General features: G+C 40.6%; 1 protein-coding gene across 1 annotated transcript; it reads right to left on the minus strand.

The window, feature by feature from the left end:
* Nucleotides 1-3,886: 3,886 nt before the first annotated feature.
* LOC119655171 (tubulin beta-1 chain) lies at nucleotides 3,887-24,342 on the minus strand. The gene is made up of 2 exons (XM_038060921.1): nucleotides 24,165-24,342; nucleotides 3,887-6,668 (listed from the first exon to the last, which is right to left on the minus strand). Exons 1-2 carry the CDS (start codon nucleotides 24,219-24,221, stop codon nucleotides 5,382-5,384), a joined length of 1,344 nt encoding a protein of 447 aa, XP_037916849.1. The 5' UTR covers nucleotides 24,222-24,342; the 3' UTR covers nucleotides 3,887-5,381.
* Nucleotides 24,343-24,359: the final 17 nt, after the last annotated feature.

The following is a 24,359-nucleotide window of genomic DNA, read 5'->3' on the forward strand; positions in this document are numbered from 1 at the left end:
TTTGGTGCAATGTGATCCAGCTGTATCGGATAACATCACATATCATCATCATCAACGTCCCAACAGCCGGTACCCGACTAGGCCTGCCTTAATAAGGAACTCCAGACATCCCGCTTTTGCGCCGAGGTCCACCCATTCGATATCCCTAAAATCTGTCTGGCGTGACCTACGCCTTCGCTCCATCTCAGGCAGGGTCTGCCTCGTCTTTTTTTCCATCATAGATATTGCGCTTATATACTTTCCTGGCTGGATCATCCTCATCCATAGGGATTAAGTGACCCGCCCACCATAACCTATTGAGCAGGATTTTATCCACAACCTGACGGTCATGGTATCGCTCATAAATTTCGTCGTTATGTAGGCTACGGAATCGTCCATCCTCATGTAGGGGGCAAAAAATTCTTCGGAGGATTCTTCTCTCGAACGCGGCCAGTTCGCAATTCTTCTTGCTAAGAACACTGGTTTCCGAGGAATACATGAGGACTGGTAAGATCATTGTCTTATACAGCAAGAGCTTTGACCCTATGGTCAGTCTTTGTAAGCTGAAATAGGCTCTGTTGGCTGAAAACAACCGTGCGCGGATTTCATCATCGTATCAGTTATCGGTTGGGTTCCTGCTGCTTTTATCTGGCCTCGCACATTGGTCAGGGTCAGCCTAGTCAGTCTTATCAATTTCGCTGGGATACCGAATTCTCTCATGGCCGTGTACAGTTTTGCCCTGGCTATGCTATCATAGGCGACTTTAAAGTCGATGAAGAGAAGGTGCAACTGATGTCCATATTCCAACAGTTTTTCCATCGCTTGCCGTACAGAAAAAATCTGATCTGTTGCTGATTTGCCTGGAGTGAAGTCTCTTTATTATGGGCCAATGATGTTCTGAGCGTATGAGGCTATCCGGTCCAGCAAAATAGAGGAGAATATCTTATAGATAGTACTCAACAACGTGATACCTCTATAATTGCTGCACTGTGTGATATCTCCCTTTTTATGTATGAGACAGATAATGCCTCTTTGCCAGTCGTCAGGCATTGATTCGCTGTACCACACCTTAAGTATAAGTTGATTAACCACTTGGTGTAATTGGTCTCCTCCATATTTAACGAATTCGGCTGTAATTCCATCGGCTCCTGGCGACTTATGATTTTTAAGCCGATGAATTGCACGGACTGTTTCTTCTTTGCTTGGTGGTGGCAGTATTTGTCCGTCGTCTTCAGTTGGTGGGACCTCCAACTCGCCGATGTTCTGGTTATTCAGTAATTCATCGAAGTACTCAACCCATCGCTCCAATATGCCCATTATGTCGTAAATTATATTTCCCTCTTTGTCTCGGCAGGATGAACATCGAGGTGTATAAGGCTTCATCCAGCTGACTTGTTGGTAAGACTTGTGCGCCTGGTGCGGTTGCTCCCTGTAGTTCACAGACCTGTTTATTCTCCCAGGCTTCCTTTTTCCGTCTGTGAAATCGCTTCCCCACTCGCCGAAGTTCGTGATAAGTGTCTCCGCGCGTGCCCGCGTTCTTTAAGAATGCAACATTGCTCGGTATGCAGCATTCTTCTGTTCCGTTGCTAGCTTACATCCATCGTCAAACCAGCAGTTCCGACTCTTTTTGCGGCTAGGGCCAAGTATGTTTGTGGCCGTATTTATGATAACGCTCTTCAGGTTGAAGATCATTTGTTGATGCTGCATCTCCAGGATCTCTGTTGACTGCGGTTGTTGCGGCGTCCATTTCTCTGTTATAGGTGTTAAGAAGTACTGTATTGTGGATGGTTTCAGTGTTAACTCTCCTGTGATTGTCAGAGGGGATTCTGGGTGGTGTTGTTATTCGAGCTCGGAGCACCATGCCAACGAGATAGTGATCCGAGTTTCTATTGGCCCCCCTATATGTTCTGACATTCATTGCGGCGTTCGACCAACACGTGGTCAATTTGGTTGAAAGTGGTCCGTCTGCAGAGGCCCATGTATGTTTGTGGACCACTTTCCGCGCAAACCAGGTACTTCCAACAATCATTTCATGTGACACTGCTAATTGAATGATCCGCAGTCCGCTATCGTTTATAGTTTGGTGTAAGCTATGGGAGCCAACGTATCGCCTGAATACGGAATCCTTTCCTACTTGGCTGTTAAAATCACACAGGCTTTGAGGGTTCGTTCTACTGTCTCGTAGAAGGTATCCTTCTCCAACTTGCAGTCTCCTCTGTAGGGGCGTAAACGTTAATGAGGCATATATTTCTAAATTTGCCACGCATGCATAGCCGTTCGCTTATGTTTCCAAAGCCGATAACAGCAGGTTTCATTTTTTGGCTGACTAAGAAACCTACCCCGAGCACGTGGTTTACTGGGTGCCCACTATAATATATGGTGTAGCGACTCTCCTCCAGGAAACCGGCCCCTGTCGAACGCATCTCCTGTAACGCTATTACAGTTGGTACAATTTGTCGCAATCATCCTTCTCCGTCTGTAGCTTTTCGTTAAGTGGTCACCACGTGGAAGTGGAGATAGGGTTTGGTAGTAGAGCTGTTGGTGTTGGTTCAGCAGGCGTTTCCCAGTTCTTATGCTCCATCGTACCAATCCACGTTTCGCTCTGGGACCTATACTACCCTTTGACCATATTACATATGCTAGCGGAAATTCTGCAATACATAAACGAATCCAGGAAAATCCGTTAGACGAGGTTGTCTGAGTGCCTAGAGCCACCTCTCCTCTACTTCACACACACCCTCCAGGAAACTCAAAGTTTAACATTTTATCCTCAAGTCAAGTTTCTGAAATACAAGTGGCATGATGTTGAGCCCGCGTTGACCCCCCAGGCTGCTTCTTAAATGAGAATGTTAGGTAAAATAAACGGACAATGAAGGCGGAATCAGCTGTACTCCTCGGTGATACAGGCGGATAATATGAAATTTGCCCGCGAATTGGTTCGCTTGTACCGCTTGAAGAGCACACCTCACGGCCAGAAAAAAATACGATGAAGCCAAGGCTGTAGAGGTAAGTTGTTTTGAATGAAGCTACCACGCGTTTAGGGTTGGTGTCCTTTGTGAGTTCAACACATGAAAGTAGTGAATGTAATCAAGCCTTTATTATTTATGTACTCCGCTAGGGGGGTTTGGCTGGGCCGATTTCAGATTTATCACGTCGGGGTCGTTTAGTCAGTTGGAAAGACCGACTGGGAGCAAAGAAGTCCAGTTGGCGACTGCGACTACAAAAACAGAAACAGTAGCCACAGACTCTCATAATCGAGTGATAATGTGAAATGTAATCGACGAACAACATGAGGACAGTTTAATGTCCTTAAACTGCCCCAATGATATTACTTTTGATCAAGCTGTGTCTCCGAAAATGAGAGACACATGATCTCCTAAACTTAAAGCAAAAAGAAACTTCAAACAGCGGAGAACATAACTGGATGTCTGGATTCTTAAAGAAAAGTTCTCTCCTTAACTTTTCGTAGATCTTTTCAACTTTCGCCATGGGACCAGAACAAACGCTCCAATGCATCCAGCTGCCAATATCTATCACTTCAATCTTCATTGCCAATGACCCTTTAAACTTTTCTAAGAACAGTCAAGAGAAAATCAATCCATCCATTCCGAAGGGTATAAACTAATTCTATTGACCTCAATCTGGACACTTAAGTCGAATCTTGAAACGGTCTTCAAAGGAAACTGGTTGAAATGGAGTCAATTAACTGCAACCATCGGACGTTTCCATAAATCAGTCAAAATCAACAGAAATACCATCGAAGAACCAAGCATCGCCCTAAACACCGTAAAATAGTGCTCTAATTTTAGACCCACGTTCACGCGACCCCAGGAAAAGACCAAGGGACGAATCATTCACCACCAAGTCAACTCTAGGCGAAACGGGCTAATAAATCAAAAGACCAAACTTCTAAGTTGTATTTTCTTTTTCTTTCGTGTTTGTATATTTATGTATGTTTAACATTTTCACGTTATTCTGACGGATGTTCGTCACACAACTTATTATTCCATCTCCCCATCGCTCGCGGCCAAAGTGCCGGAGGTGAGGAGAATGGATTCGTTACATAAATTATTTTTCTTCGCTATGTGCTCGCACAAAAATGCTGCCTTGCTGTGGTTGCAGCCGAGCTACCATCGAGATTTCTTCTTTTCTTTACTCTAATTGAACAAATTAGTAGTGAAATTATACAAGAACTGAAATTAAGGCAATTTTCTCGTACGTGAACTTTATGCTAAATGCAAGAGAATAACCAATTGTTACATCGTCTTAATTTCATTAAATGCACAATGAATGAGAGAGCAACAATTGCGGAGCCAATGTGCGTTTAGGACGCTTTTTTCGAGTTACGCAGTTCAGGGAGTTCTGAGGGAGGCATACAAAGTTAGTTCAAGACGGGCATGCGTTCTTTTTCTAGTCATTGGTGGCCAAGGCGTGATGCTGATACTTTGGAGGGTCCTTCGATGGTATATGATATGGTGGAATGAATGACTGATAAGCTTCTAATTTAATCAAAGTATACTCCAACGTGCTGGTTGCAGTCTTATGGACGCTCTCCTCACTTTGCAATTGAGGCTGGACAACGCTCTTCAACGTCCCTGATTTCTAAAGCCAATTTACTACATGGCCAACCGGTCTAATTGCTTTAAAAGCCGAATTAACCACATTTGAAAAGAACCGAAAGTTTCTTGACGGATAGACTATTTATTATATTCTCGACTAAATTACGAGTCGCTCTAATGCACGATAGAATGTCTTGCCTACCCAGACGTAGGCGTAATCAGGTGTTCAAATGTGTTGCGGGATGGAAAGTGTCTCGGGAGCATGAGGAAGGCAATCACAAGCGGCATTCAGGAATGTTGGCGCCACATAGAAAAAGAAAGCATGCACTCCAAAAAGTTTAAAACCAAAAACTCCAATGTTCTGGCCTCCAATTGTTGATAAGAAAAAAAAAAGTTTCGTTTTTTATAAATTAACAAAAGAAGCTCTTTATTCCAGTTTAGACTTTACTTAACATTTTTTAAAAACGACTTTCTTTCAAAGATCTTTTTCTATCATATAAAAAAGATTATAATTAAAAAATCTGTAGTAAAAGGTTCGCTTTTCATCTTATTTCACAAAAACTTAAAAAAAGATCTTAAAAAGAGGAATGAACGGGGAGTACAAAAGTAGTGGAGTGGGGATGAAACGGGGGGATATGACGCAACTGAGAAAAACCCAGGATCAAGGGGATTAAATTAATCATACGGACCATTATACACAAGATTCGACAAGGAAGAAGGAGGCTTGGCAGTGAGTTCTAAGAGAGACATCATTTTGAAATGAATTAGTTCACTTTGTTTTAGATTTTCTTCACATTTATTCTTAAGATTTTAGAGATTTTCTTTGAGTGAATTCTTATCATCTTAGTTCTCATCGACTTCAGCTTCCTGCTCCTCCTCGAATTCGGCGTCTTCGTCGGCCGTGGCTTCTTGGTATTGTTGATATTCAGAGACCAAGTCATTCATGTTGCTCTCGGCTTCGGTGAATTCCATCTCATCCATACCCTCGCCGGTGTACCAATGCAAGAAAGCCTTACGACGGAACATAGCGGTGAATTGTTCGGAGATACGTTTGAACAATTCTTGAATGGCAGTTGAGTTACCAATGAATGTGGCTGACATCTTAAGACCTCTTGGTGGAATATCACAAACGGCTGTCTTTACGTTGTTGGGGATCCATTCGACGAAGTATGAACTGTTCTTGTTTTGGATGTTCAACATTTGTTCGTCGACTTCCTTCATTGACATGCGTCCACGGAAGATGGCGGCTACGGTCAAGTAACGTCCGTGGCGTGGATCACAGGCGGCCATCATGTTCTTGGCATCGAACATTTGTTGTGTCAATTCTGGAACTGTGAGGGCTCTGTATTGTTGTGATCCTCTGCTGGTCAAAGGTGCGAAGCCAGGCATGAAGAAGTGAAGACGCGGGAATGGAACCATGTTTACAGCCAGTTTCCTAAGATCAGCATTCAACTGACCAGGGAATCGAAGGCAGGTGGTAACTCCAGACATTGTAAGCGAAACTAAATGGTTCAAGTCACCGTATGTTGGAGTGGTGAGTTTCAGTGTCCTAAAGCAGATGTCGTAGAGAGCTTCGTTATCGATGCAGTACGTCTCGTCTGTGTTCTCGACCAATTGATGTACGGACAATGTGGCATTGTATGGTTCTACAACGGTATCTGATACTTTTGGCGATGGTACAACGGAATATGTGTTCATTATCCTATCTGGGTATTCTTCACGGATCTTTGAAATAAGCAAAGTTCCCATACCAGAACCGGTACCACCACCCAATGAGTGGGTAAGTTGGAATCCTTGCAGACAATCGCATGATTCTGCTTCTTTTCGTACAACATCCAATACTGAATCAACTAATTCAGCACCTTCTGTGTAATGTCCTTTGGCCCAGTTATTACCAGCACCGGATTGTCCGAATACGAAATTGTCTGGTCGGAAAATTTGACCGAATGGTCCGCTACGTACTGAATCCATGGTGCCGGGTTCTAAATCAACCAATACGGCACGTGGCACGTATTTACCGCCGGATGCTTCATTATAGTAGACATTGATGCGTTCCAACTGTAAATCACTATCACCATGATAGGCACCAGTTGCATCAATACCATGTTCATCGGAGATGATTTCCCAGAACTGTAAATAGAAAGAAAAGAAAGATAATTAGATTGGATTGAATTTAGTTTTTAATTAGGAAAGTTTTAGTTAAGATAGGAAAACTCGAGGTTGTGTGCAATGGATGATGCTGACCCTTCATATTATTAACTTCTTGGGTAGGCGAGCCTGAAAACTGCTCCAAACATACCAAATTTGGCAATCAATTTGGGGGCTCAATATTGCTAAGTACCAAGTTATCCGGTCGACAATCAAATTTGAGTTATATTGCGCCCAAATCATATGTCGTGAAATCAATGCTGAGTTAGGGCTGAACATACTCATTGGGAGAAAAGGCAGTCCCAGGTTCGTAGTGTTCTTCCTGTTCCCAGATTCGTCGGAAGTGTGAGCCCCTCCTGAAAATGAGCTGCTCAGCACTTTTACATGTTTTCTATGCGAATGATTTGATTCGTGTCACCGAGGTACCTAAGATTCGAGGTAACATCAAACGAACGTATTGATTAGAAGGCGAAAATGGCAGTGCATAGGTCACACATGGGAGAAGGGTTACTGTTCAATTGCTGTCTATTGATGTAATCAAATTCATCGCCACTTTAGGTTGGCTGTCGAATGAGTTGCTCTAGAAATACGATCAGATCAATAAGTGTAACCAGTCATAATTGTCACTTTCTTAATTGAATTCTAAGTTGATGTGATAATATGAGCTGATTGACCACAGTTGCAACAAAAAGCATATAATAGTGCCAAACTGCCCATATTGGTCAAAGTAGATTGTCAGCATGCGATTGGAGACGTATGCACTATTACAAGCCTGAGTCGAAAAGACAAGACATTGAACGGAAGTGAACACCTTCTGTAACATGGAAAACATCAAAACTAAATAGTCCAAGTCTAGGCTAAATGTTGATGAAGCAATGTTTACACTTGAACTTTCTTGAAGAACAATCGTATCTGGGCGATACAAAGAAAACATGCTCCAAAACTCTTGCATTTTTTGTCTTGATGTCAGTGTTTCAATGAATAAAGACGAATATCCCATAAGTGGTAACCTTTAAATGAAAATTTTCAAGGAGTCTGCTAAAGTGTCAACTGGAATTTGCGAGGGACCTCAATATCAACTCAAAAGAACGATTGGGTATTCTTCTTCAGTCTTTGTCCCGTTCACAAGCGGGATCGGCTCGTCGTGATCAGTTTCGCCATTTGCTCTATCAAATGCCTGATCTGAATGCAATCTCGAGGCTTTTAAATCCCCATCCATTGTTTCGGCCTGCCTTTTGGTCGTTTACCATCGACTTCGATGTTCAGACCAATCTTGGCAAGTGATTTTTTCGTTAGCATGAATTGCGAACTCAAAAGAACAATTGGGTACTAGCAAAAAAAGATGTAGACGAACGACGGTGGAACACTTCTTTTACATTGCTGAACTTGTTGGCACTTTCCGGAATCATGTCAATTCCAGATACCAACCCTCTCAAAATTAATTCACACATTAGTTTTAGTTAGTTGTTTTCAAATCTTGCTGAAAGAAAATATGAAATTGTCTTCAAGGAAAACAAGTCTCAAAACTATAAAAACTAGGAGTGGTAAAAAGAGTTGCTCAATGATCAAGTCTATGCAGACAAAACCCAATTCGATGTTATGGCCCCAAGTCCTACGATAATAGCAACGTTGAAATACATGGTGACAGCAGGGAATATGCAAACAGATAATCCCTGAGATGAGGATAACCAAAGCTGCAATATTGAGCTACTACAGCAGGTTCAGCAAAAGGGCTAGCACCCAGTGTACATCCTACGTCTGGATGCCCCGAACATCGAAATCGGAGAACTAGAGGAGCACGTCCCATTATGCTGGATAAGAGTTAGACTTTTGCCAAATGGATAGAAAACGCTTGTCGGAGAATGATGCAAGCCTACTTAGCTTCGACCTTTAATGGCATTGAGAAAGAATAGAATATAGCCAAATAACAATTTTCTATCTTTAATCACATTGCTCGAAGACATAGCCATGGGTAGCAATCATTCACCAACCTTGTATATTTGAACCAATATTTACCATCTCTTGGACCAAAATTGCACTATTATCTAAAAATATTCAAGTTACGGAGCTCAGTATGTCATCAGCCAAACCAGATTAAACATAGTAGCAGGTTATCAATCGACTGAACCACTTTAAAAAATAACTGCAAATTCTTCACGCTTAATTTGTCAATATCAGTCACAGAAGTAATCTTATGATATCATTCCTCGCTTGACTTTGACCTTATCATGGTGTTTATATTCCACTAATTCCATCCAATTCTGGGGCTAGACAGTAAGGTAACCTCGCTTCAAGCATTCATTTGTCCGAGAAAAAAAAAGGTATGACATCAGTGCACACAAATCCGAACAGCAAGTATGCCTTGAAGGAGAATCAAATTTTAATGAATCAAAATGATGCATGTATCTTTTCTCGCTAATGGTTTCCTGTGATCTGCACATGATTGCAAGCTGAAAAGACCTTTTAATTTGCTTTCGAATAAGACAAATTTTACGACTTTGGAACTAAGATGGAGTCAGTGGTAATCGGAACAAAGTATTGTATCCCATCAGTAATGAATAGGGTTAAATTGAATCAGCCCAATTTGATGAAGATATTTCTGGCATTTATCATCAATTTGTATAAAAATATGATTTGTTCTTTTTTGGATTATCGATTAAACAACATGCGCCTTAGCTTGACGTATGTCATTAAATTTACTCGTCACCAAGTGGTACCAAATAATGGTAAAGACCTGGGTCGGAGGGAAAAAGACAAGGCCTAGGGAGGAAAAATAAACACTCCTGGCGGGTACACATTATCAAATTCGTATTGACTAATCGAATTTCGTACAATGTGCGTGATTTCAATGCTGGGAATAGAATTTCTGCTGGCATTGACGCAAAACTCAAAGAAAGATTCTTAAATCAAGTGTAAATATGAAATGGTAATGTGAGGAGTAAATACCTCCTTGCGGAACTAAAATTTCGCGTTCTTATTTTTAGGAAAATGAACTCCGGCTGCCATCCAGAGCATGGAGGTATCACCTTAGGCGCTGCCTCATTATTTGATGGTGATTTTGAAGTCAACACAATCCAATTCAGGCCAAGAAATTTTTTGAACATCAGTCAACTTCCTGATTTCAGATGTTAATCGAAGCAGTTGTACAATTTTCAAGAAGCACATGAATAATGAGGTTTTTAAGAACTCAAGATAATTTTGAACCCCGCCTTTCAAGCAAAAGCAATTTATAAACCAAACCCATGGAGCTAATCCCATTAAACCCATTGAAAAGACGCCACGTTGGCTGATTTTTTTCCTATCGAACTTTTGATTGCATGCCAATAAAAAGCTTGACGCCGGAAATTGTTACTTTGAAAAGCAGACATCAGTGATCATCAGAGATACTTGAGGGAGATTCGGTGCTGAGAAATGCATTTTTCCTAGAATATACTTTCAAAATAGCAAACTAGTTCCTCTCCTCTGAATGGACATGCCACGCTTTCATCCATTGCATGTTCAATTCATGATACTGTCCAACCAAAAACGAAAACCCATCACACTGCCCATGAAATTTTTTAGAATACAACATTTTAGCTTATATTTAAGCACCGTGATGTCATGCTCAATTCCGCATAGGCATTCTCACTCCACTTTTTCTAGTCACAACCACTGAATACACACTGGTATTCGTATGTTTGTCGTACTCATACGTATATAGAAAAGATAATATACATAAATTTGCATTCATTGCCAGTCTCGCAAAAGTTGAGAGGAGATGACGTGATTATTATGGCTAGCCTAGCCCCCTGTCGTTGCCGACATATATGCTCTTTTCATGAAACTATCATCGTCACAAGCCAGCCGTGCCGTGAGGCATAAAAATGTTTTCATTAAAAATTACCACGATGACAAAACTGTTCAAAAGATATTAGCAGTAACGTTTTAAATGGACATAATATTGTACATATGCTGGAAACATAGTGAAGGCAATGGTAGTCGCTGCAGGCCATACGTGTATTGTGTAATCCTCCCATCCTGTATGATACAAACAAGTACAAATAGGGGATAGCTTGCTTGTTAGAGACAGTGACTAACCATTTCCATACGTGGAACAGAGGCATTTGGAAGTTTCTAGTAAACAAAATCATGGGATTAAGAGCTCATTCAAATAAGTAAGAGTTTCAACATTCTGATGACAAGTTTGGATCGTTCTAAACATAGAATAGATGATGCACCATGCCGGAATGCTACTAGCAACTCCCATTCTATGGTCATTCAGGGAAGTATGAAGTGCATAAGCGTACAACGCCCTGCTATTTCCACTTAATGACGTGGTTTCTAAGTATGAATTACTAGCCATAAGCGAATAGATTCATGCATATATAATTCATAAAGTAGCCGGTTGGAAAAAATACAATCTTTATCGGATGTACGTGACCATCATGCATCATGTAATCATTGACCTTTCCTGCCATAGCGAAACACGATACTAACTTTTTCACTCCATCCATTCCAACAACCTGCCGCCGGCCGGTCAGCCATTAGTACACCACCGTGATAATCTCTCAATTGTTTGTAAAAACATATGAATTATAGAATAGAAGCGAGAGCGTACATTTAACTGGAGTTGTAACAGTTATACTATGGGCATGCCTTGCTCAAGATAAACTGGCAACGGCGAAATACCTGACGGAAACCAATTAAAGGTTGTGTTCATTCAATTGAAAAGTACAGTAATGAAATATCTAAATGAGATGGTTCGTTCGACTTTATTTTCTCACTTCAAGCATAGACGCATCATGAATTCCTCATCGCCAGAGCCCAGCAACAATCCAAGATCAGAGAATGCGCTATTGAAATCTTCTACAAAAAGCCGGCCTACCCGAAAACCTATTTGTAAACTTGAATATATCTCACGAAAATGAATTCACACAAGCATCTTTCAAATTTCCCTCCGTAAAAAGCAAAAATATATACTACTTATGATTGTCTTTTGGAGAACAGGTTTTTACGGTTACAAGGCATGCGGCAACTTTGTATAATACATACAAAAGCCTCAGCATAAGAAAATCACCACAGAAGAAAGCCAGCCAGCCAATCTCTCCGCAACCCACCTTATTCCTTCCAAATGAATATGTGAAGCTGAGAAAGATACGAACAGCACACAACGTGGTGCCAATCAGAAGAGAAGTGTAATGTTAAAATATGGCATGTTGCCGGCTGGAAAGAATATCGAATCATGGAGCTTAAGGCTAAGACACGTCCGCAACGAAGGGAAGGGACGACCGGAGATTTGTGAAAATAGAAAAGAAAAAAATAGATATCGATTTGGAGAAGCAGCAAGCGAGATATTTCTATAATTACACCATACAAACAGTATAAGATCTGATATTGCATTGCCTGAGCCCATTTCGTTCCTTCGGCAATGCCACATACCGAACATAACTTGGCGGTATCATGGGGAAAGTTTTGCTCTGTTGCTATTCAGCTTCTGTCGCCTTAAGTTAGACTTTTGCAAACAGAAAAACATGAGATGTGATATGGGTGTTCGTTCGTGTAGGGAATAGGAAGGGAAATTGGCGTCAAGTTGCTGGAAGAAAGGAGAAGGGATGTAGCAATAAATAAACATGACCCTAATCCTCGGCTTGGCGGGAGGAAACTTATTTGTTCTAACGAGAAAAGAAGGAAGTTGTTTATTCTAACAAGAAAAACGTCCAACTCACAACCTTAATTCGACCAAAATCTAGGCCAATTATCAAATATCGTGCACATTCCAAAGCCAACAATTCAAACCTTTCAACCAACCCCCATTAGTCCCTCAATACAATTGTATTGACCTCTTTTGAAAATTCCACTCCCTTCCAGCTTAATGACTTTTGGATAAGTGTTGGACATTTCCTATTCATGCCTAATGTCCAAACAACCCTCGACAGACAACAAAATCGATCACTTAATTTGATTTCATTTGCCATCAGCCATTCAACCCCCTACATGACAACTATAATTGAACCACTAAACTTTCTCTTACTTACGAGCGCACCCTCGTATTTCCACTAAAATTCACGCCCATCTCAAAACCAAATTACCAACCCCCCCTGAAAAAAAAACTAATTTTCTAGGGTAACGAGGTAATTATGAATTTTTCTTTTCCTTCTGTCGGAAGTAGAGATATATTTTCACCGAAAAATACCAAACGGGAATAAAATGAAATTCACGGGCCACTCACACTCTCCCTGGTCATTGACTTACTTGGAAAGATGTGGTGAGACTTTGGGCGGCAAGCATTCAATTGCTTGAACGTAACAATATCTAGTTTCTAGCGCGGAGGGTATACGGTGGCAGTGCAAGAGAGCGCATGAACTGGGCTTTTTGCCAAGAAATTAGAAGCCAAATTATTTCGAGTTCATGGGATGGAAGGTTGGACGACGTACGAAACATGAAAAATTTCATGAAAATAGATGTCTGGTGGGTCTATTTGTATATTGCAGTTTGGATTAATTTAGAATAAAAGTAGAAATAGAATTTGCAATTCAGCATGGAGGTTGTGACAGCTATGATTGATATTGTGTGCGATAAACCTTCATCGTTAAGTGGTAAAATGCGCTATTTCTGCAGTTTTATAGAAAATTGTATTCTATTCTGCTGATTCAGGGATCTATTCAAGTCTCCAAAAAGCTTCAAAATAATTAAATAATAGACTTCTGGCCGCCATCGACTCGAGTCAGAAATGCTTCCGAAATACAAATCCATACAATCTTTGAGTAATATCTATCCTGTTTATTCCGTCGTGGAATGTACGGCATTACATACTGTCTCCCTATTTGACAAACCTACAACAGCAAGACAAGCACAAAGGCGAACGTAAATATTCATGACTACTAAGTATTCGAATCGGGAGCAACAAGATCGAGAGGCCGACACCTAGTCAACTCACTCATCGCGACATCTAGGGTTTATAGAATTAGAAAATTACACTGCTCAAAAACCCTTCAACAGTAATCGTTCAGTTCATATGATGATATGTAGACGGCGCCACTGTTGGCAAATCCATGTGAACCACAACTCTTCAAATGACACTTGTCAACATTTCATGATATTCTGACGTCTAGTTCACAAGTTATGGTCGTTTAGGTGACGCTACATTATTTCTCAAACAATGGAATATCTAAAATCCGAATTTCGGCTCTTGGTAAACCATTATTATTTTATGGAAAAAGAGCTCAAGAAAGCGATGGCAGTGTTGTTCGTTTCATTGATACAAATGATAGGGAACTGATTTGCTAATGTTAAAGGCATAAATTCCGAGAATGCTAAATGCTCTGGTGGCTCAATTTGTTCCAGGAGACTAGTCTGCACAATATGTATCTTCTGCTCATCCCTTTGTACAATAGAAAACACTTAATCTTTTTTGGACATTCCATTTTCAAAGATACTGTTTTTCGTTATCATCACACTTGATGTTATACAAATGACGACAAACAGACAGGAGTGGGACAAGTACGAAGGAGATTATAACATATGACCAACCAGAATTTGAACCCTGGACAACAAGACCGACGGGCTGAAGCTTAAACCAAGCTTTTTTAGTAATTTGTTAGGTTTGGTTTACGACATCATAGTGAAAGAAAGAAGGAAATCAGGTCCGTCATACTGGCTTCTTTACAAATGCTTATAGTTTCGTCAATGTTCCCCCTAGAAAGCGTTTTGGCGGTAAATATCAAAGCTAGAAATAGGTCCTCATATTGAAATAGCGAAATGTTGGCTGTATGATGTTCTCTGTTGCCCCTTTTAGGGAGCCGAGAGTAACCAGCCTTCTTTCTCGCTATTATTTCTTTCTTCTAGTTTTCATAATGCATAGGCGATAAGCCTGCATATCCAGAATAAACATAAAGACGAATAGAAATGAAGTACTCATGATGCAATTTGCATTCGATTCCTTAACAAGGATCGAGAGGCTTTTGATCAAGCACCGCAACCATCGCATCTCGCCAAGGAAACTGAGCCCTTTGATCGCCAGAAATCCAATCCGAAATAAAACTCTCAAGATTACCGCTCCTAATCAGGAAGAAAGTACAGTCAACATGCAAACTTACAGGAGTGACGGCACTAGCAACCAATCACTGCGACGGATTGCCAAAAACGGGCTTAGCCTCATCCCTTCAAACTCTAAATAATTCAATTCGTTACAGATACTGCGTTATTAAGCCATTCACCTCAAATATTGAGTTATAAGTCGCAATTAGTGCGCTTCTTTCTTGCAAACGATCAGTTTACCGAGCAGCAAATGCCAGAGCCTACGCTAAACGACACAAAATTTCAAGTCACTGGTGCGGTGCAAATTTCATGTGTGCAGCAGTGCTACTTTGGCTAAACGCATAAAGCACACAAAGCAGCCTTATACGCTGCATCCCGCTATGTTTGAAAAGCAAGTGTGGTGTACTTTGGAGACCAGGACCCGCGACATCTCACACAAAATTTACAGCGTCTAGTACACCGAGAGTGAGACCGAATGTTGACAGAAGGATTGCAGCAAATCGACCATTGAGCTTTGATACTTTCACGTGTCAAACGAGACACATTAGCTTGAAATAACTGCCTTACTCACTGAATCCCACTTAATAGATTAAAGAATGTGATCGACGTTGGAAGCCACTAGATACGGTAAACGACAGAATTTCAAACCACTGGAGCGAGTGATCCCTGCACCGAGAGCAGGACCGAATGTTGACAGAAGATTTGTTAATTGACCATTGTTTGGGCCGCGATACACTCTTATACGCAATAGTATTTTGGCGAAGTGAAACCCACATGAGGGTGGAATATGGCATTTAACCGATATTCACGGTAAACCCTCAGAAGCTTCATCACATTGCCAGCAAGAGAATTTAAAAACCAACCGCATACATTACCTAATGCCCACAACAAAGCATAGGACTTCAAAATTCCACCGGGAAACAGAACCGTTGAAATCTCTTTGATTGGATCAATATCACTGTGGTCGATCCTTCTCAAAAATTTCACATCGAGATTTCTTCTATTGGGATTTTGTTATAACTAACTTCTTCGGCACAGAGGAAGCTGCGACCTCAGATATCGTTAAGAATTCATTTGATAGTTTTTCAACATCGAAGGCGAAATCATGGAAGATAGCAGAGGTCATTGGCATAAAGCTTATCCTCTCAACCAAAAGCACCCAAACACCAAAATTTTGAAAAGACGCGTTCATCCCAAATCCATCCCTAAATCTCCCATGAATTCACGCCCTATTGAAAATTCTCAAATATTTCCAAAATTAAATTAACTCAGACCACTACTCTCCCAAGAGATGGAAGCAAATCCCTTCCAGAAACCACGATCCATCGCATCATATGAAAACTCAATAAATCATCAATTTTCTGAAAACTTCACTACACCATACCGAGGGGATTCCCTTTGGGGCCGGAGTTTATTGCTTCTTTCTCTGTCTTATTTGATCAGTGCTCATTGGGGCTTGCACATAAAGACCATGATTCCATAAACAAATATTCTTTCCCGTTCATGAATAAATGAAGGATGGCAAACGATTTTTTAAGAATTTCTAAAGCCTCCAATTACTAATGGTTAATGCATTGGATTTGGAAGCTGGCACGAATCCAACAGGAACAAAAATCTGTAAAACATATTTTCTGTGTGTGTTCTTACTGTAACTGTTTCTAGCGTTTTTACGTTATCTTTCGTTATAAGTTTTATTCTACACGAATGTTCGCCTGATGGGTGTCTACCTGTAAATTTCAACTGCTCAACGCAGAATATGCGCATATCCAACCCATTATAGAGAAATTTTCTTGAATATTCATTGCGTTCACGTTTTTCATATATTTTCCTAATACTTCAATAAATTTTTCAGCTTATGGCCAGAGCAAGCGGCTCATATTTTAATCCCAAAGAAGATCGCATATAATATGCATTCTCGTCATTCATATCTTACGATTGATATGAACCCTCGTTTATATCAAGGGAATTTCAGGCGGATTAAGTATGTACAGAACAGTTTCCAGACCATATGAATTACATTCCAGTGCAGATACAGAGGAATTTAAATACCCAGCCTCGTTCGTCATACAGAATGGAGTGGAATAAAGTAATCATGATAATGGTACGTGAAACTGAGCAAATTTCAGTGAAGTGCTCTAGCGTGACGAGAGCGATTCCAGATTCGAAATCATACGTAGTGGAAGAACTTGGATGTTTTTGCCCGCTGGAACTGTGGTGAGCGTTTGGAATAAACGTACAACAAATGGGATGAATAAAACACAAGCGGGATATACAGGCAAATTATATCGTTCTTTTCTAAAAAGTGCAATATTATCTCCATATAGGGAAGCCCCTAACGAATATATGATGCTATTTTAGAATATGCTTCGCCCTCCTCCGACAATTCTCAACTTCAGCATGACTGGTTATTCGACATCATCATTATGCGATGGCCTATCATCACAGGCATATGAGTTGTAATGTGTTCATCCGATATGGAACTAGATATACCGGTTACGGTTCAAAGAGTTTTTTGTCCATCCTTTGAACTAAATTAGTGCAGACAATGCTGCAGAATTATACATGATTCAAATGTTATCTATCTTTTTTCCATTTCGCAGTTTTCTGTCTGAGAGACTCCGTTCCAGTTCAATAAGATCCGGATATGTACCACCTGGTGGAGAGATCATGCTTTTCTGCGCTTTTTTTTAAATAGTTCTCCGATTTTTTAGAGCAAATAGCTGGGAGCACACCCATAAATAATTTTGACATAAGAAATTAGAGGAAGCCAATCTTGGCGGAAAGATTTGGTAAACCATTAGGTATGATTTCAATGCAGCAACAAACTTCTTTCATTGTTGGAAGTGAGGAGATGTTTTTCGGTTGTGATTGACCCAAAAAAGACGATTCTGACTTGTAACCCTATTCGCCAATTTTCTTTACGCAGTATCAAGTGCGCTGACCTTAACAGATACCGCTTCAGAGGAACTTTTCGAATTAAATCTAAAATGTCTAATCGCTGCTGCTTAAATGCAATTAGCAGTCACTTCTGGAGCCGGATTAGCCCCTTATCAATTCAACATATTATTCTAAAAAACTTCGCTTTAATCATCCTCAATTCCATTGCAAATATATTTTTAATATTCTCCAAATTAAATCATCAAATATTTGATGATTTCATTATTATTCATTTAGCAAGTGCACACATTTTCATGCGAAGAGCCGATCGTTTGTCCACATTCGGATGAGGTCACACCAACATTTTTATTTAATAACTTAAAAACCGCAATAACAATTCCAATTTTTCTTTCCTTCTATTCTCTATGAACTCAAAAAGACGACGAATCAATATTTATTTTCATATCATTTACAGAGCATACTTCCCTGCGAGCAAGTGTGAAGTTGAGTTCAGTTTTGCCGCAATGACTTCAACTATTGAATAACTTCGGAAAAAAAAAGATCAATCATCGGAATTCTACGAGTTCAAAGACTTACGTCAGCATCTTTTGATAAAATTCGATATCAAACTCAAGACAGGTGATAGCATTGTTGGCGAAAAAGAGAAAGACAAAGAAAGTTTCAGGCTTGATACTATCGTTCAATAGAAGAGAATGTTCAGAAAATTAACATATCGACGAGAAAACCAATAGTTTTTCTGCGCTAAAAACTAGATCGTGCTCAAATAAAGGTTAAGTTTGCAAATATTCAAAATCAGTAGGAAATAGGCGATTTCTATCAATCTTGTGTGAGGCCATAACTTCTCCAATCTCTTAAACTCGTGCTGTTTTATATTCCACACAAAAAACCCAAATGCAGCTGGAATATGAGTACTCCTGAATTCGGGTCTTTTTTTTGGTATGCTGGACGCATGGAAACAACGATAGAAATTCGCAATACGCTGCGCTTCTTGCTTGTTGGCCGCAATATATTTAGCGAGGTCCACGGTCTTTCAACTGATCATTTTATGTTACCCTCCAAATTTCTGCTCCAGTTGATTGTGCTTCAACCCAAGCGTTTATAAATCAGCGCTTTCCCAATCTAAATTAATTGATGACGTCCCAAATAGGATCAACTGCTGAAAGATAAACAAAGTCAAGGCGGAATTTACACCTCGCATAGTTATTCGCTGTTTGTATTGCATCCCAAGGTTGAATGTAGAACAACTTGAAACATCGATAACAACGCACTTAAGCTTGTGATCATGAAAATGTAACTGACCTATTATGTTCATTTAGTCATACTTTATATTTAGACATTTACAATTTTAGTTGTGATGTGTTGTTTTGGATAGAATTATGTAGAAAATTTATAGATTAAATGGAGCTGATTAGAAAGTCAGTTTTCCTACGAACTTAAATGAGATTTGTTCTTCGAAAATGCAGAAGCTGACTTCTGGGATTGTAAGATACAACTCTCATTATTTCCCACTAAATAACTACAATCTCCATGTTGGCATTTCGGGGTATTGGGTATTTCGCAAAGCAACCACTTTACTGACTAGCCTCACTCGAACCAACCAAAAAAATTGAAACTCCGTTATTTCCAATGTCATTTAAGCTAAGGAACATTACGCTTTCCTAGTAATTCTTTGGAACTGCACTCACGTTAGCTTGCTGGGTATGGCACGAACTAAGGTTTACCAATTCAAAAAAAGGCGGAAACTATGAAATTTCTTTGAAAACCCAAAACTTCGTCCACAGCAGCGGGAAAACTCATCAACTGTCTCACCTTTCTTTGTGGATTCGAGGAGCTTTGAATTCGCATCGAACCCACGGTAAACCGTACAAATTACAGTCTCCCATGTTTTTGGTACAAACAGAAACAAGTACTTTTCATGAAAAAGAGGGTGTCCCTGCACCAAAAACCACCACCAATCAGTACGGTTGGTGACAAGCTGAATACGAACTTAATAAATCGAATTTTCCTCAAATTCATGGAACATGAACATGCAGAAATTGCACTTTGCGAATGCCGTGCTTTCTTGAGGCTGTCCCGAGTCTGTATCAAGGCGATGACGGATAATACCAAGTGCCAAATGTCGCTCAAATCCTTACAAATCTGGGCACCTTTCATAAAAAGGAGAACACATAAATACATACCAGTAAGTTTGCGTTTTAAATACAGAATATTTTGTAACTCTGTTTTGTAAGAAACTCTTAGAACATTGGCTGGCACTAGCCACGAATGAACTTGCACTATACGAGTCTTCACTTTAATATGATATTAGCATTTAAAATGTCGCAAATTCCCGTAAGTTCCCATGGAAAACCACTGTGGCTCAATGCAAGTTTGTTGATAATATCAGGATTTCCACCAAAATTTCCACTTCTATATAGGACAATTGCCTCTTGATAAGGATTTCTCTGATCTAATCACGCAGAACTGGCGTATTTTTTGTCTGTCCTTTGTCTTCACACTGGATTTTACATGATACGGAAGATATCGGATGGAGAAAGCTCATAAAGTGAAAATTATTTCATAGTCGTGTTTCAAATTGGCCAAATTCTCTGTAGTTGAAGTTAATAGTACATGACCCTTTAAAAACATTGCTAGCTCACCAAGGTATGTGCATTTTTGAAGTAAGAAACCAAGTCCAACAACTTGCATTGCAGACATACCAAGGCTCCATACGTTTTATATAGATTTCTGAATACACGAAAATATCGGAAAACAAGCTCAACTTGCCAATACTGAGGAAGCTTTTTCGACATAATAAACATCATAAAGGTCTAGCGTGTTGGTGATGCCTTATCAACCTTATGCTCGAACTCCAACGCCTTGCCTGGATCGAGTTCGTCACCCCTTCGGGTCACAAAGTTGATCCGGGAGGAGTTGAACATTTCTCAAATCACACTACATGCCAAAAACTGTCAGGTCCCATGATTGCTCGATTGACTCAATTTTCCGCCAGATTATGTGGATAGTGTGCTTCTCCCTCAGTTACTTCTACATAAATATAATTCTCTATATCAAGACAAGATGATTTGATATAGCAGAGCTCAAATAGCACGAAACGAAAGAAGCATCCAGGTCCATAGTGGATGTGAACCCAGCAGGCACATCACTAAATTCATCCAGAGAGCTACTTTGGTTCCCGTGTTGCCAAATCAAAAACCCCGTCGATTGGCATCCATTTTCAGACAGCTAGGGAAGGTCGACAATGACTGTTCCCAAGTTGCTACTTCAAAGAAAAGTGGAAACATTGCTAGAATTTATCTGTAAATTCAGGATAATTTCCCTAAAGGTAGTGGGGCTGTAGGCCCGGTCGGATGTAACTTCCATGAATATCCGAAGCAACGAAGAGATATGGTGAAACGAACTCTCGGTTCGTAGCACCTCCCTCGATATTCTCAAATTGAAATTAAAAAAAATTGTCTCCCTAAACTTAGTTCCAGCTGCATTCATTGCACACATGCATTGATTTGGACCCAATATTCATAAAAAATCCTGGAACTGGCAAAAACTCAACTTTTCCTCGCCAAGCACTCATGTTTAAAGCTTACAAGTTTTGCAAAAACGGCCAATGACGGGAATTGATTTAATATTAATCTTAGGTCCGAATCCTATTAAGGCCATGCATGTTTATATTCATCTTTGTGCTTGCCCCATCCCTTTAGGCTTAATACTTTACAACATTAAGTGTGATGGTCAAACAGAAGCATATTTTCGTTGGTAATAAAATAGGAGAAGAAGGAGAAGATTAGAGACCCTGAATGCCCTGATGTGAATGAACAACGCCACAGGCTTCTATCAAAGGGAATGGCGGTGAAATGCCTCTTCAAATATCGGGAAACAACGACATTCCTCCAAACTGAAAACAGAAGCACTTTGAATGCTAACCTTTGGAGTAGAACAAATTTAGCTCCCCAGCTCAGTTTAAATGATGACCTCTTTCTGTTCACCACACATATCCAAGCAATCATCAGTAATCAATGAGGTCATCATGATTAGCCCCAAAATATAAATTAAAATGAATTGGTTCCGCCCTTCTTTCGACTCTGCTTACAGAAAATACATTGTGCTTTTTGGCAGAATGGGAAACCTCAAAATTAAGGAATAATAGTTCCTAATAACGCACTTTCCCATAAACCAAAATTACCATAAATGCTCTGCACAATTCATTGTAGGTCATTTTGACACTCCCACCTACAAGCCTACTCGTCACCATGAAAAACGCTTCCTATTACATCTTTCCCACATTCAGAACTAAACTAGCCCAAACTGTTTTCAACGGCTAACCACCTCATTAAGAACTGTGCATCCAAGCAACATAACTTAGCCATTACGTAACAACGGTTAATAGCCATGGACTCGTAATAACAATTGGATAATCTGAAGCTAACAATCGGCGTTTAGTCGACACCGCCTACGAATTCAACGAAGAAAAGGCCTCGTTTAGCGGCTGCGGTAATGGTTCTTTCCAGTAATTCTCCCTCTCGCAATGTATTCTGCATATGAATTAGAATTCAAGTAAATTAGTCAGTTCTGACCATCTGTTCGAGAGTTTAGAAGTTCTGGGTTTGATTGGAAGTAAAAAAGTTACGGCTGCCTCTGGCTTGATTTTTTCTAATATCGTTAATGCATTACCCATGCGTGGATCATTTTGTGCACTCCTAGGCTTATTTTTTTATTCCGATAAGCTACATTTGGTAATTAATTGGATTAATTCTGATCAAATTCCATTCTGAAGAGATCAATTTGAAAATCTTATAACCCGCAGGTAACTGCTTTGAGGAAAATATTCATTCTTCCTCGTTCTATCCGAAATCTCCATCCCAAACCCATTTTTGATCCCATTAGCATTGCAATTGGGATTTTATATTTGCCTTTAAGCCTTCTATCTGCAGCCATCCAGCGCATTCCAATCATTTCGGCGAACCTGCAGGCAGGATAGGAGTAAAGTTCGCTTAATGACCTCTAACAAGAAATAGTGTCGCCGCGAGTTAGAAGAACTTGTTTTCGCACAAACATTGACATAGTCTCGAAAGACCAGCTTCCTCCCATTCTCTTCCATGGCCTGATTGGTTTGAAATGTTGACGTGTTCGAATAAGAATGAATTGAAAGCCGAAAACTCGAATAGATGCCAAATTTGATATGGATCGCCACAACGTGTGTGTGAAATATAAATTATGCAAATAACAAGTGGAGATTCTTGACTTATTCTCAGATTTACGAGATGCTGTTTTATGGAACCGGTTTATGTGAAAATAAAAGGCAGGTAGACTGAAAACGTAAGAATTCACAGGAAACGTTCAGCTTTGGCACGGATATCTCATGTTTTACGAAGTTTTATGTTTCCTCTTGCTCCAATTCTACTTTTTTTTCTCGCTACAATGAGATCTCGGTTCCATGATAAATGTGAGACTTCAAAAAACATAAAAACAGAACTTCTGCGAAATTCCCCTGAAAATCGATTGAAGGCCAAATTGGATGAATCACCTCGACCCACGCCCACCGCGATTCCCTTTCGAGCGAAAAACACCCTTCGGCAGCCAGGATTCGTGCGTTACCTCGAAAATCCCAACAGGAGACGCAGCGTTGTCTACCCTGGGCCGTTAACGTCCCGCCAAATTCGAATCAGAAGTGTTATACGGAGGGCGAATGAGCCCTACGCGCCGTATAACACGCCAACATCCGTACGCCTGGCAATGACAAACGCGCCATTCCAACGTACACCTCTTGCGCGCCGACGCTCTGCTTACGTGTTTGCAACGCACACAAGCGCCTAGAGAACACACCTAGAAAATCCACCCATCCATACACGGGTTTTGTTGCTTGGCTGCTTGTATAACAGCAGTCGCCGCCATTTGGCCGGCTCTGACCGCGATAATCTCGCCGGTCGGCGTCACTCGCCCCTTAACGGCGGCATGATCTCATTGATTTTGCCATCTGCTGGCTATCACTCATCGATCCGATCAGGAAACTATCCAAAGTCTGCTGGGAATCATCGGGAATCGGAAATGGCAGCACAAGAAGTCAGACGATCGCTTTTTTCACACAACACTGCGCACGCCTCATGGTATCGATTTTTGTCCAGAGTCGCTCTAGATGAGCTCATTCGCAGACAAAAGCGAACACAGGAAATGAGTTAATTCCGCAACGTTAACGCACGACCAGTGCTAGCAATCGCTAGGGCCAGGTGTGGCCCACAGGCATATCCCTTGCGACATGTGTTAAGTCCCCGGTGCTCTCCATACGCATCCCAACTCGGCAGATGTTCAGAATTTTTCACAGAAACTTCAAACGGACAAATTCCTTTGAACCAGGACTTTGTCGAATACTTCTCAAAATCGCCAATTTCTCGACTACTTTGATTCACCACAAGGACATCAAGGGTTCTAACTTGCAACAGAAACTCTTTCGCGACTCACTCCGACACATTGCACACATTTTCAGTTGGAATTTTCCCGGAAAATCCACTTTGTCCGACCAATGTCCTTCCAACCAATTCTGTCCCTGGCACACGCAAACAGGAAACTTACCTTGGCTCCAATCTGGTTTCCGCATTGACCGGCTTGAATATGGACGATTTCCCTCATTTTTACTCACGAATTTACTTCACAAAATTACAAATCTTTAAACGACGCACGCTTCTTCTCTGAACACACAACTTTGCTGTGCGAGATTCGCTTACAAATTGAAGACTGCGAGGAATTCGAGTCGGGCAACGGTTTTTT

This window comes from Hermetia illucens, chromosome 4 (assembly GCF_905115235.1).
Source record: "Hermetia illucens chromosome 4, iHerIll2.2.curated.20191125, whole genome shotgun sequence".
Classification (NCBI taxonomy): Eukaryota; Metazoa; Arthropoda; class Insecta; order Diptera; family Stratiomyidae; genus Hermetia; species Hermetia illucens.

Coding starts and splice junctions, on each gene's coding strand:
- LOC119655171 (XM_038060921.1), bottom strand. CDS start 24,221: ATGAGGGAAATCGTCCATATTCAAGCCGGTCAATGCGGAAACCAGATT. Junction 6,669..24,164: donor GAAACCAGATTGGAGCCAAG/GTAAGTTTCCTG, acceptor TTCTATTTACAG/TTCTGGGAAATCATCTCCGA.